The 14452-nt window shown below is 43.3% G+C and overlaps 1 protein-coding gene across 1 annotated transcript; it reads left to right on the top strand.

Annotated features, from left to right (window-relative positions):
• Window positions 1-845: 845 nt before the first annotated feature.
• Window positions 846-11987, top strand: utp25 (UTP25 small subunit processor component). Its single transcript, XM_066679233.1, has 13 exons — window positions 846-1028; window positions 1659-1698; window positions 3156-3345; window positions 5439-5696; window positions 5870-5958; window positions 6186-6375; window positions 6863-7053; window positions 7185-7401; window positions 7574-7776; window positions 9331-9513; window positions 9954-10063; window positions 10985-11230; window positions 11420-11987. The coding sequence occupies exons 1-13, from the start codon at window positions 928-930 to the stop codon at window positions 11661-11663; spliced, it is 2262 nt and encodes a 753-aa protein (XP_066535330.1). The 5' UTR covers window positions 846-927; the 3' UTR covers window positions 11664-11987.
• The last annotated feature ends 2465 nt before the right edge of the window (window positions 11988-14452 follow it).

The raw sequence follows: 14452 nt of genomic DNA, 5'->3' as shown, positions 1-14452 counted from the left end.
GATAGATAGATAGACAGACAGACAGACAGACAGACAGACAGACAGACAGACAGACAGACAGATAGATAGATAGATAGATAGATAGATAGATAGATAGATAGATAGGAGATCTCCTTAATGTCTCTCTAGTCAGATGTGAGATCATATGGAATACAAAGTATACCTTATCATTAGTCTCCTGCTGCTCAAACATGTCTCCTGAGATAGAGACCTCATTATTCTCAGATGACACCTCTTGAGCAAGTGGAGACATCAGTTAAGTCAAAAACTGTGCTCAGAGTGGCCAAATGAACCCAACACTACTCTTTGATGTATCTCTACTTTATCTCTCTTTTTCTCATGTCATGTGTCTTTTTGTCTCATTTTTTTTTCTCCAAAGGAAATGTAGGAGAATCTCCATTATGTCTCATGGGCCATTTCAGAATACCCTATGACTATTATCTCCATTTCCCATATTTCCTCAGTGGCCAGGTCCTCCAGGGAGCAGGTATGATTTGGGTAGTGGACCATTCTCTGGGCTGCAGTGGCTTTGACGTGATGGTGGTGTGTTAGTGTGTGTTGTACTGGTATGAGTGCATCAGAGACAGCAGTGCTTCTGAAGTCTATAAAGCCCTCATGCTGGAGAATAGTTCACCAACCAAAAGTATTCAGACAACAGTTTAGTGTTGGCAGTGTCCTGTGCCGGCTGATGAAAGATTATATATATTTGGTTGGTCGTGGCAACATACAGACTACATTCTTTAATTGTAAAAGTATACAGTTCACGTGTGTGTTCAATGGAGCTGATAAAATGAACAAATTCCGGAACATGGAGGATGTTGTACTCTTCCAGTCCTGCAGTACTCTTCCAGTCCGACAGGTGGCGAGAGAGCGCATCCGATGTAAACACAGAAGAAGAGCTCGGTGTGGATACACGTGTGTGAAGAAATGGGGAAAAGAAAACAAAAACAGCAGGATTTAAAAGGTTTAAGTAAAAAACAGAAGAAACATCTGAGAGAGTTTGGAGAAGAGCACCCCTTCCACGACCAGTAAGATTCACTATTTACAACCGACTGCAGGAAACGGCTGTTTACAGACTTGTGTCTTATTGCAGTTGTCTGTTCCACATGAACACGCTGAGTTGTAGAATGGTTTTAAATGACTGTGGAATTGTGTGCAGTTATGAAGCCAAAGCTGGCTTCTTACTCAGCCCCTTAACTCTGGAACATTCAAGCCCACCATTTTTATTTACCAAGTGTTAAATTCCACCTTAAACAGGGCAGCCTCAGGTTCACTATTTCATCACTGTCTCATTCGAACTTTAAATTCCACTATAAATAACATAGTGATAGCTACTGATTCACTTAAGGGAGCTATTGTTTAATCAGTGTCCTCCTCGAATTTTCCATTCCATCTTAAACAGCCCAGCTTCTAATTCCTTAATAAAAGATTATAGTTAATCAATATTTACGTTGTGCCGTTTCTTACTTGTATTTGAAGCTATATTTTTTCTGTTTCTCCATTGAATTTCCCATTGCAGCTTAAATTTTGCAGCAGTTGCATTCTGTTGCACTGTTTAATGTGGAATGCCTTCTTCACCCAGTGTTTATATGCGCTCCCACACACTAGTATCAGCTGATTTGCAGGTAAATGTCATTCTTTTTGTTTGTGTACTTTAGGGTTGCTGAAAGACCAGAGAAAACACAGATTGTCCACCTGGTAAGAACTAAGAGCATACTATTACAAATCACATCTGTTTACCGGGATATTACTGCAGCACACAGGGTATGGATCTAATAAAACCATAGGACATGACGCCATCTTGATTTGTTTTGAATCTGATTGTACCTGACACCAATACTAAAGGCAGCAATGGCAGCTAAACTGCGCTAGTGCCACCTTAGCGCACACCTGTTTTTGGTTGACATTCAATGAAATGCAGGAAACGCACCCTGGACATGGCACCGGTCCGGTACAGGGCATTACACTCTCACTCAGTCGCTCACACGTGGACAGATTTACACACCTACCAAGATGTGTTTTTGGATTATGGGAGGAAACCAGAGCACCCACACAGAACAACACACCACATTTCTCGCAGACAGTGAAAGACCTGAGGTTTCAACCTGAAACCCTGAAAACATGGAGCAGTTTGGCAGCGACAATTATTTATTATTCATTCATTATCTGTAACCCTCATCCAGTTCAGGGTCGCGGTGGGTCCAGAGCCTACCTGGAATCATTGGGCGCAAAGTGGGAATACACTCTGGAGGGGGTGCCAGTATTTCACAGGGCAACACACACACTCACTCACACACTCTCACCTACGGACACTTTTAAGTCACCAATCCACCTACCAACGTGTGTTTTTGGACTGTGGGAGGAAACCGGAGCAGACACAGGGAGAACACACCACACTCCTCACAGACAGTCACCCGGAGGAAACCCACGCAGACACAGGGAGAACACACCACACTCCTCACAGACAGTCACCCGGAGGAAACCCACGCGGACACAGGGAGAACACACCACACTCCTCACAGACAGTCACCCAGAGGAAACCCACGCAGACACAGGGAGAACACACCACACTCCTCACAGACAGTCACCCGGAGGAAACCCACACAGACACAGGGAGAACACACCACACTCCTCACAGACAGTCACCCAGAGGAAACCCACGCGGACACAGGGAGAACACACCACACTCCTCACAGACAGTCACCCGGAGGAAACCCACACAGACACAGGGAGAACACACCACACTCCTCACAGACAGTCACCCAGAGGAAACCCACGCAGACACAGGGAGAACACACCACACTCCTCACAGACAGTCACCCGGAGGAAACCCACGCAGACACAGGGAGAACACACCACACTCCTCACAGACAGTCACACGGAGGAAACCCACGCAGACACAGGGATAACACACCACACTCCTCACAGACAGTCACCCGGAGGAAACCCACGCAGACACAGGGAGAACACACCACACTCCTCACAGACAGTCACCCAGAGCGGGAATCAAACCCACAACCTCCAGGTCCCTGGAGCTGTGTGACTGTGACACTCCCTGCTGCACCACCGTGCCACCCTAATTATTTATTGTGTTTTTCCTTATTTGTCCTTTATTTTCTTTTTTCTTTTTTTGAATGTTGCGTTTGTCTCCACAGCCTGACAGTCCTGAGCGCTTCGAGCAAGGGAGTGATGAAGACCTGGAGGAAGAGGAGGAGAATCCTTCAGCGTTTCAGCAGCTGCTGTCATCAATGAGACACAGAGCTGAGGGCTACAGTGAGGAAGAGGAGAGTGAGGACGACAATGAAGATGATGAAGATGTAGATGAACTGGCAGAAGCTAATGAAGGTCAGGTTCCTGAATCTTAGTTTATCACAGCAATAATTCCTTTTCTTTGTAGGTACTTCTACACATTTTTTAATACAATGCTGGTTGGTTTGGTTTAGTTTCTATTAGGAGTGTAACGGTACGACCCAAGGAGAATACAGAGTACGCAGCAGCTGAGCGGTTGCTGGCATGGTAAATCTAATCGTAAGATTTTTTTTTTTTTGCCTATTTCAAGATCCCCCTGTATCCTCTTTTCCTTGATATATCGTTATATATTAGGGGTGGGACTTGATTTAAAAAATTAATCAAATTAATTCGAAGCTTTGTAATTAATTAACCGAAATTTTAATCACATTTCAATATTTAGCATGAGAAATATTGATTTAAGTTTTGTTGATGAATGAATCGACGATCATAAACTTAAATTCAGAATCTTGTTTATTTTCCCACCGGTCTACTACCAGTGAATTGGTCAATTTTTCTGACGTGGACTTTTTTTCTGAATGTGAACCCCGACATGTGGTCGAGTGTTGACTGGGGACACTCTTTGCGTTACAGTCATCCCTCGCTACTTCACGGTTCATCTTTCGTGGATTCGCTACTTCGCGGGTTTTTTCAAGGGTTTTTTGTATTATTTACATGTATTAGACTCGGCCTGTAGGTGACAAAATATATCATTTACAAGTGTTTCTTACGTACAGTACGTGTATTGTTCATGTCCACATCCGAGTGAAATTTACTGACGCTAAATCACAGCTTAGGAATGACTCCGTTAAAGAAACTGGTGGGATATCACACGTAGTTCCAGCTGAAAATCATTACAGAACGACTGTTTAAAGGGTGGGTTGTTAACAGTAACAGGGAGGGTTTTAAAAGTCCAAATACTCGTTAAATACATAACAAAATATCTTTCCTCTACTTCGCGGAAATTCGTTTTTCGAGGGTGGTCTTGGAACGCATGCCCCGCGAAAAACGAGGGATCACTGTACTGTTGACATCACTGACCTGCGCTAGCCCCAACGTGTTTTGCGTTGAGGTGGTAACGAACGGTGGAAGTGCTCCTGTGAAAAGCAAACTCCTTCCTGCATAAAGTGCAAATAACAACATTTTTGTTTGTACTTCCCTCTGGACGTTTCTTGTATTTAAATTTCCCATCCACCAGCGTAGTCTCTTCCGTCATCTCCATCATGTTCATCACGTTGTGCGTCATTATAATCTGTACGCCGGGAACTCATGCACTGAGAAACTTTCCATGGTGCAAAGTGCCATTAAAATGTGTTAATTTTTTATTTCATTATTTTCCCTGTAATTAATTAATCGAAATTAACGCGTTAAAGTCCCACCCCTAATATATATATATTCACACAGTCATGTGAAACAATTAGTCAATTAGGACACCCCATGAAAACATTTTTCATTTTGAACATGTTTAAAAATAAGGACATTGAGCTTCATTTAATCATCAATCATTCAGAGATGTGTTTTTTGGGGTTTTTCCCTCACCCCACTGTACACTCCCCTGCTGTACAGAAATCCTACTGATCTACGAGGATCATACTGTCGTCTGTACCAAACCGTGACTGTGTACCGATTACACCCCTAGTTTCCATTACTTATTCGCCACGTGACTTTTGTAGCTTCAGGGATAAAACCAAACACAAAATTTTGACAAAAAATGTTTCAACTGATTGACTTCCTTTAATGTTCATTCATTCATTCATTCATTATCTGTAACCCTTATCCAATTCAGGATCGCGGTGGGTCCAGAGCCTACCTGGAATCATTGGGCACAAGGCGGGAATATACCCTGGAGGGGGCGCCAGTCCTTCACAGGGCAACACACACATTCTCTCACACACACACACCTACGGACACTTTTGAGTCACCAATCCACCTACCAACGTGTGTTTTTGGACTGTGGAAGGAAACCGGAGCACCCGGAGGAAACCTACACGGACACAGGGAGAACACACCAACTCCTCACAGACAGTCACATGGAGCGGGAATCGAACCCACAACCTCCAGGCCCCTGGAGCTGTGTGCCCTTCCTTTAATGTTCTTTTTTAGTAAAATGTCTGATCTTTTATTTCCTCTTGTCTCTTTTCTGGTAATAGACAATGATGCTGATACAGATGCAGAGCTCAGTGAAGAAGGGGAGGAGGTGGATTCTGAAGAAGGGGCAGATGAAGTACCTGCAAACTCTGAGGAGCAAAAAAACATGGACAGAGAGAAGGAAAATGGAGAGGAGAGAGATGATGAGAATAAAGAGGAGGAGAATGAAGAGGAATTCTTTGATAAAGCTCATGAAGCAGAGTTCTGTTTGGAGTCCAGTCTGCCCACTGATGGAGAGCAGGAGAAATCACAGGAGGAGGGTGAGAGGATGATGATTTATTGTGTTATATATGTGTAGAAATACACAGGAGCAATGTGAGATAGAACTCTATTCATTATTGTCTGTTAAATAACTAATGATCTGTGTGGTTACAAATGGTGTGACATTTCTGCGTGAGGTGTACTATGATTATTTATTGTCTCACGCGCACAGACACATTTCTGAGGCACCAGGAGATAGAGCTGAGTGATAAAGAAGTGAAGAAGATCTCAGAGGGCTCTAAAATCCGGACTCAGCTGAAGGTATGACAGGATTTAACCTGGAGGCCCTTCGTTCTTGAAAAATGAAAGTTTCACAAACTTAGTTTAGTTTGTAGATGTCTGCTCCTCCAACATTTTCTTCAGTAACAACCTCCACTCTCCTTAGAAGGCTTTACATTACATGTTGGGACATGAGTGGATTTCATTTATAAACATGTGCAGTGTATTACTGCTTTAATATGAAGCTGTAACCTGCTCTTCCTCCTCAGTGGCCAAGGCTGGGTGTGCTGCAGTGTGTGTGCCCACTGGAGAGGTTTCTCTCTGTTGGTCAGCCTTCTTCTGTCCCTCTGCCTCCTTTTCACAAAGCACTGGAGCCAAACCTGTCTACCTTCAACCAGCCTGAAGGGGGCGCCACAGCCGAGCTAACGGAACTGCAGAAAGAGCTGCTCAGACTCATGGGTATGTACAAAGCACACGGGCAGTAAAAGAGTGTTGGTATACTTTTCCATTCCTGTATCCATAAACATCACTTTGGTTGCCAACAATTAAACAATAGCATCATTCCAAATTTTAGCTGACAATACAGGTACCTCGTGGTTCTACAGTTAAAGGCTGTAGACCTTCGGTTGTTCTGCATACTTTGTTTGCTCGCATTGAGGTTCTTTATTGCTCAGAGCAGGTATGATTTGGGAGGTGAGTCATTCACACTGACGTGGTGGTGTGTTAGAGGGTGTTGTGCTGCTACAGAGTGAAAGGGGGCTAACAAAGTATGCAGAGCAACAGGCGACCTACAGTCTGTAACTGTAGAACTACGAAGTGCTCCTATAAGGTCAGTGCAGCTGAGAGAATGGACATAGAGCGTACAAACAATGTGGTGGTCATGTTGTAAATAATAATATAATTATTGTAAAATTATATTCACTTGTGTGATATTTTCTGTCACCAGGATCGTACAGGGACATTTATTACCCAGAATGCTCTCCTCTGGTGGAGGGTCCGGAGGTGAGGAGAGCGTACTGCCTCCATGCTCTCAACCACGTGTTAAAGGCTAACTCCAGGGTTCTTGCCCATAATGCCCAGCTGAAGGAGGCAAAGGGGGAGGAGGAGTTTCGAGACCAAGGACTGACGAGACCCAAGGTAAGACGCACACTGACACAACACACACACAAACACACGCATGTTGTCCTTGTTTGCCACTTTAAACCAGCTTCTGATAACTATTTAGGAATAATAAGTATTAATTTGTGTTGTTTGTTGTCACCCTGTAGGTTCTGATCCTGCTTCCGTTTCGGGACAGAGCGCTGCGGGTGGTCCAGACCTTCATCTCTCTGCTGGAGCCCAAAGAGAAGAAGATGGATGTCAGTAACAAGAAGAGATTTAAGGACGAATATGGAGAGAATCCGAATGACCGGCCAGAAAACCTGCACCGACCGGACGACTACAACGCTGTGTTCTCTGGCAATGTGGACGACCACTTCAGAATTGGTACATAGTAGAGTTACCTGTTCAAACAAGCTTATGTTACTCTTAGAGGTCTAGAACGCACTTGCCATTCCTTGACGTTATTGTAATGTAGCTACCTGCATTGGGATAACTAAAACACCAACTATGGATCTATCAGTAAGAAGAATAATCCTTTTCATCTCTTTCTAATCAGGTCTGTCCATCTTGAAGCGCAGCATGAGGCTGTACTCTCCATTTTACTCCTCCGATATCATCATCGCCTCTCCACTAGGTTTGAGGACACTGATCGGCGTGGAGAGTGAATCTCAGCGAGATTTCGACTTCCTGTCTTCCATCGAGCTGTTGGTGCTGGACCAGACGGATATTTTCCTCATGCAGAACTGGGAGCATGTGCTAGTAAGGAAGAATGTTGCTTCTGAACACTAGATGGGGATGATTCTCATCAGTTTTTACTTTTAATTTTGTCTTTCTAAAATGTTTTGAATGGCCATTGTTTTGCGAAAGGTGCTCTATAACGACACTGGCCTTGCTTTGCCTGTGTTTACCTAGCTCACTGTATCTGAAGAGTTTAGTCATTCGCTCACAACAGCACAGACAAGTAACACAGTAGAGCTGACTAGAAATTTACTAAAATTGAGACTGTAATATTGTAACTGGTTATATTCTTAAATCAGAACAGCTGAACAATTTTAGTAAATCTTGCTTTGCATGTTGTTTATTTTAGCAAGTTTGTTTATGGGCGGCACGGTGGCGCAGCAGGTGGTGTCGCAGTCACACAGCTCTAGAGGTTGTGGGTTCGATTCCCGCTCTGGGTGACTGTCTGTGAGGAGTGTGGTGTGTTCTCCCTGTGTCTGCGTGGGTTTCCTCCGGGTGACTGTCTGTGAGGAGTGTAGTGTGTTCTCCCTGTGTCTGCGTGGGTTTCCTCCGGGTGACTGTCTGTGAGGAGTGTAGTGTGTTCTCCCTGTGTCTGCGTGGGTTTCCTCCGGGTGACCGTCTGTGAGGAGTGTGGTGTGTTCTCCCTGTGTCTGCGTGGGTTTCCTCCGGGTGACTGTCTGTGAGGAGTGTAGTGTGTTCCCCCTGTGTCTGCGTGGGTTTCCTCCGGGTGACCGTCTGTGAGGAGTGTGGTGTGTTCTCCCTGTGTCTGTGTGGGTTTCCTCCGGCTGACTGTCTGTGAGGAGTGTAGTGTGTTCTCCCTGTGTCTGCGTGGGTTTCCTCCGGGTGACTGTCTGTGAGGAGTGTAGTGTGTTCTCCCTGTGTCTGCGTGGGTTTCCTCCGGGTGACTGTCTGTGAGAAGTGTGGTGTGTTCTCCCTGTGTCTGCGTGGGTTTCCTCCGGGTGACTGTCTGTGAGGAGTGTAGTGTGTTCCCCCTGTGTCTGCGTGGGTTTCCTCCGGGTGACCGTCTGTGAGGAGTGTGGTGTGTTCTCCCTGTGTCTGCGTGGGTTTCCTCCGGGTGACCATCTGTGAGGAGTGTGGTGTGTTCTCTCTGTGTCTGCGTGGGGTTCCTCCAGGTGCTCCGGTTTCCTCCCACAGTCCAAAAACACACGTTGGTAGGTGGATTGGCGACTCAAAAGTGTCCGTAGGTGTGAGTGTGTGAGTGAATGTGTGTGTGTGTCTGTGTTGCCCTGTGAAGGACTGGTGCCCCCTCCAGGGTGTATTCCCGCCTTGCGCCCAATGAATCCAGGTAGGCTCTGGACCCACCACGACCTTGAACTGGATAAGCGCTTACAGATAATGAATCTGAAAGTGTGTTTATTATGTGTTGAACAGGACAAATGTGTACCATTGTGTTATAAACATTTTGTAATGTTATAAACCAGTATATTCTCTGATTAGACTTTTTTCCAGTTCCTTCAAAATATTGCAAGTAAAATATAAACTGAACCACAATCTGACGGTGAACTCTGAGGCATTCACTGTGTGTGTGTGTGTGTGTTTGGGTGTGTTTTCCAGCATGTGATGAACCATATGAACCTGCAGCCAATGGACTCTCACGGCGTTGATTTCTCCCGTGTGCGAATGTGGAACCTAAACAACTGGGCTGGGTTCTACAGGCAGACGCTGATATTCAGCTCCATCCCAGAGCCACAGATCAACAGCATCCTCTCCAAACACTGCCACAACTACAGAGGACAGGTACAGGGACAGATCACCATCGAAACAGGTCACATGACCGAATTTCCTAAGAGGCTAGAACTCTCCCTTTGGCTAGGGAGATAAAAGGGACAAAAATCACTTGACAATTATTACCAGCACTGAAAAGTCTTTGCACTGGGTGAAGTGAACATAGACTTGTGTACCATTTATAGTACCATTTATACTATTTATACAAGGTGTGTTTGAACAGTTGGAATGTGTGTCCACAATGTAAAAAGTAGCTGAATTCACACATTTATAACACTTTTTAATGTATAATTTACATGTTGTGTATCATGAAAATATAATCTGATTATTCTCACCCCTATTTTCAGCCCTTTGTATTAATTACAGTCGGAGAAATGTTAGTTTCAAAGATATTGTATTGACATGCACACTTAGTCGTGTCTTTCTCTGTGTTTACGTTATTGTTCGCTCAGGTTGTTACCAAGAACCTCCCTAAAACGGGCTCCATCTGCCAAGTGTTGGTGCAGCTGCCACATGTGTTTCAGATGTTTCCAGCTGAAAGTTTTGTGGACCATGACATCAGGTTAGAAACATGCAGTTTTACTCATTGAACACTAGAGGGCACTGATCTGGACTGCATTGATATGGTTGGTTTGACTGGTTTTCTGTTGCTTTATACATTTTCTCTTAAACGTCTAGATTTGAATCGCTATATACGTGTCCATAAAGCATTTCAAAAATTTGGAGAAGTAGCATGTTCTTATTGGCATAAGTGTTTATGATTTATGTTTCTATAACTCAGATTTATTATTTTTGTGGTGAAGTGAAAAATCTAATAATTTTCTAATAGACAATGTTCTGTTTTAATTGACAGAAGATATTGAAACTCTTTTGGCCTAAAGAGAGATATTATGGGGTAAATGCTTTAATACTCACATATAAACATATGATAATTAATTTGTGGATGAGCCAAACAAACGCAGTGAGTGCTAATGATGGGTCCTAATCAAATATAGAGAAAACGAGAACTGGGAAGAAAGAAAACCATGTAAAATCAGGGCTGTTTAGACAGTGTGAGAATGCTGCTGTAAGGTTTGATCCTTGCATTGTTTTGACAAATTACTTGTCACAAACGTCTCGTTAAAGAGAACGTCTACAATTGGCGTTATTATTTACTGTTTGAATTATCACAGAAACTCGTTTGTAACTTTGGTTTTGTAGCAGGTCTTTACTTTCATGCAGTTAGCACGCTTCTGAATTGTGGGTCTCTACTAAAACAATCTGAAAAAGCAAAAATAAGTCAATATTACCCACCTGAGGCGCAGGAATAAGGTACTGAAAAAAACGGACAAAAAAAACAGTTAAAATCAGTATTAAAATTTGTTCCTAAACTCTGGACGTGCAGTGTACCGCTGCTTGGTTTGTTTTACATCAACATTTTGAAAGTAGAGATATGTTCATGCTTGAACCACAGTGTTTAACTCTTTTTCCCATGATGCCTCAGATTCCAGTTCTTTGTGGAGAAGGTGCTGCCTCAGTACAGAGACTCCATCATGTGTCACACTCTCATCTACGTGCCAAGCTACTTCGATTTTGTTCGTCTGCGGAACTTCCTGAAGAAGGAGGACGTCAGTTTCTGCAGCATCAGTGAATATTCCAAGCGATCCGATGTTTCTCGAGCTCGACACTACTTCCAGAAGGGAGAGAAACAGTTCCTACTGTTCTCCGAGAGATTCCACTTCTACAAGAGGTCCGTATCTGTCAGTTTAGTTTTCAAGCCCCCGAAGCCTTGAGCTCTTACTCTATGTATCATGTTTCGACTCTGTATTTCACAAAAAATACATTTATTGGTTTGAATTTGATTTAAATATCATTCAAGTCACATTTATTGAAGAGGATAATCATAAGATTTCTAACCCTTCTTTCGCCCCACATTCAGGTACACCATAAAGGGAGTTCAGAACCTGATTTTTTACGCCCTGCCCACCTACGCTCATTTCTATAGTGAGGTGTGTAACATGCTGCAGACCAGCGGCTCTACCTCTCTCACCTGCACTGCCCTGTACTCCCGATATGACACACACAAGCTAGCGGCAATCACAGGCGCCGAGCGAGCCGCACAAATGATCCAGTCCAACAAATCTGTTCATCTGTTTGTCACTGGAGAGGAGAAGAGTGGATGAAAGAGAGAAAGAGCTTGTGAAAGAGAAAAGAGGATTAATGGACGGAAAAGCCCAGAAAGGATCCTATGATACCATCGTTCACATCTTCAGGGATGAGGATGAAGACATTTGTGTGGACAGGAGGGTGTCCAGACAGACTTTGTGGCCTATCGTGACCAAAATGTAACCAGTAAATTTGTCTGTTAATGTTTCTTCAGTTTTTATTCGTTTTCAGTTGGAAAGAGAAGAAGGAGTCTGTTATAAATATTAAGTATTTAATATTTTGGTGGGTTTAAATGTTGGATTTTGTAACAGATTATATCACTGTACAAAGATTATTTACATAAGTAAACTTCTCTTCACAAAGTGTATTACTGTTTCTCAGCTCTTGATTCATTCAAGTAATTAATTCATTATTTTAATTGATCACATTTTTCATATTTGCTCGAGAACTTCAGTCCTGGAGAAAATATATTCCATTTAAAAAGAAAAAATGAATTGTGTTATTCATTTTTAAAGCTGATATCCCCATTTCACCCCCTTTCTGCAATGATCAGGACCACCACAGAGCACGTATGAATTCGGTGGAGGATCATTCTCAACGCTGTAGTCCCACTGACATAGTGATGGTGTGTTTGTACGAGTGGATCAGACACAGCAGTGCTGCTGGAGTTTTTAAATGCTCTGTCCACTCATTGTCTGATGTGTTAGACACGCCTACCTCATTTATCTGCCTTGTACGGGGTGGGCCATTTATATGGATACACCTTAATAAAATGGGAATGGTTTGTGATATTAACTTCCTGTTTGTGGGACATTTGTATATGGGAGGGGGGGAAACTTTTCAAGATGGGTGGTGACCTTGGCAGCCATTTTGAAGTGTGCAATTTTGGATCCAACTTTTGTTTTTTCAATGGGAAGAGGGTCATGTGACACATCAAACTTATTGGGAATTTCACAAGGAAAACAATGGTGAGCTTGGTTTTAACGTAACTTTTTCATGAGTTATTTACACGATTCTGACCACTTATAAAATGTGTTCAAAGTGCTGCCCTTTGTGTTGGATTGTCAATGCAACCCTCTTCTCCCACTCTTCACACACTGATAGCAACACCGCAGGAGAAATGCTAGCACAGGCGTCCAGTATCCGTAGTTTCAGGTGCTGCACATCTCGTATCTTCACAGCATAGACAACTGCCTTCAGATGACCCCAAAGTTAAAAGTCTAAGGGGGTCAGATCGGGAGACCTTGGGGCCATTCAACTGGCCCACGACGACCAATCCACTTTCCAGGAAACTGTTCATCTAGGAATGCTCGGACCTGACACCCATAATGTAGTGGTGCACCACCTTGCTGGAAAAACTCAGGGAACGTGCCAGCTTCAGTGCATAAAGAGGGAAACACATCATCATGTAGCAATTTCACATAGAATGGCTCCACTCTCTTTGGACCCCATATACCACACCATACCATCAAGATGTGCAGCACCTGAAACTACGGATACTGGAAGCCTGTGCTAGCATTTCTCCTGCTGTGTTGCTATCAGTGTGTGAAGAGTGTGAGAAGAGGGTTGCATTGACAATCCAACACAATGGGCAGCACTTTGAACACATTTTATAAGTGGTCAGAAACTTGTAAATAACTCACGAAAGAACAAAGTTACGTTAAAACCAAGCACACCATTGTTTTTCTTGTAAAATTCCCAATAAGTTTGATGTGTCACATGACCCTTTTCCCATTGAAAAAACAAAAGTTGGATCCAAAATGCCCGCCATGGTCACCATCTTGAAAAGTTTTCCCCCTCCCATATACTAATGTGCCACAAACAGGAAGTTAATATCATCAACCATTTATTAAGGTGTATCCATATAAATGACCCACCCTGTAAATGCAAATTCAAAGACACTAGAGAAGAGTGGGAGAAGTGTGTGTCGGTCGTCCTCTAGGCCTTTGACACAGGACGCTGTCGGCTGGATGCTTTTGGTTGACTGACTATTCTCAGTGCAGGGTAAACTGTGTATGCAGAGCCACAGATGGACTCCAGTCTGTAATTGTAGAACTACAAAGTGCTCCTGTGGACAGTGGAGCAGAGAGCATGGACAGTGAGTGTAGAAATAAGGAGGTGGTCGTAATGTTACGGTTGATCAGTGTATGCTTTTTGTAGGTTTGTTTACAAATTCTGAGGCATCAGACGGCATTTTCACCTTTCCGTATAATAACTGTGTGTAAGCAGCTTTAAGAGTCAAGTGCCTGGTTCTATCACTAGGACAAACTTTCTATGTATTTATTATTGTTATTGAACTTTAAGGCTGATTTATATCAGTTAGCGCTGTGCTTCTTTGCATTGCCTTGTTCAGAAAGTGGCCTGCTCTGAAAAACTCTTCATAACGTCATTGTTAGTAGACGTTGAATAGTCGGTTACATGTAACTGTGCTGGTATTTGTGACATCACTGAATTTAAAACAGGTTTTAACAGTCTTTGTAGCTTACTTTTCATATATGGACTGAATTGTACTTCTCTGTTGTGTTTACATAAGCAGCACGAAGGGGGGGGGGGGTGTTCCGCTGATCATTGCTAGGGTCATCCCAAGCCCAGGGGGAATTTAAGGGTTGCATCAGAAAGTACATCCTGTTTAAAATCTGTGCCACGCTGACTGTGGATCAGTTGATCTGCTGTGGCAACCCCTGACAGGAGCAGACGAAAGTAAAATAAGAACAGTGGTAAAATAAGAACATCCAACATTAAAAAGGGATATTTACCTCCTTTTTCACAAGTGCCCACAGTTCTGAAACATCTGAGGCAAACTGTT

The sequence above is a fragment of the Hoplias malabaricus genome, chromosome 8 (genome assembly GCF_029633855.1).
Source record: "Hoplias malabaricus isolate fHopMal1 chromosome 8, fHopMal1.hap1, whole genome shotgun sequence".
Lineage (NCBI taxonomy): Eukaryota > Metazoa > Chordata > Actinopteri > Characiformes > Erythrinidae > Hoplias > Hoplias malabaricus.
The sequence above is the reverse complement of the archived record's forward strand: the minus strand, read 5'-3'. Positions and strand labels throughout refer to the sequence as shown.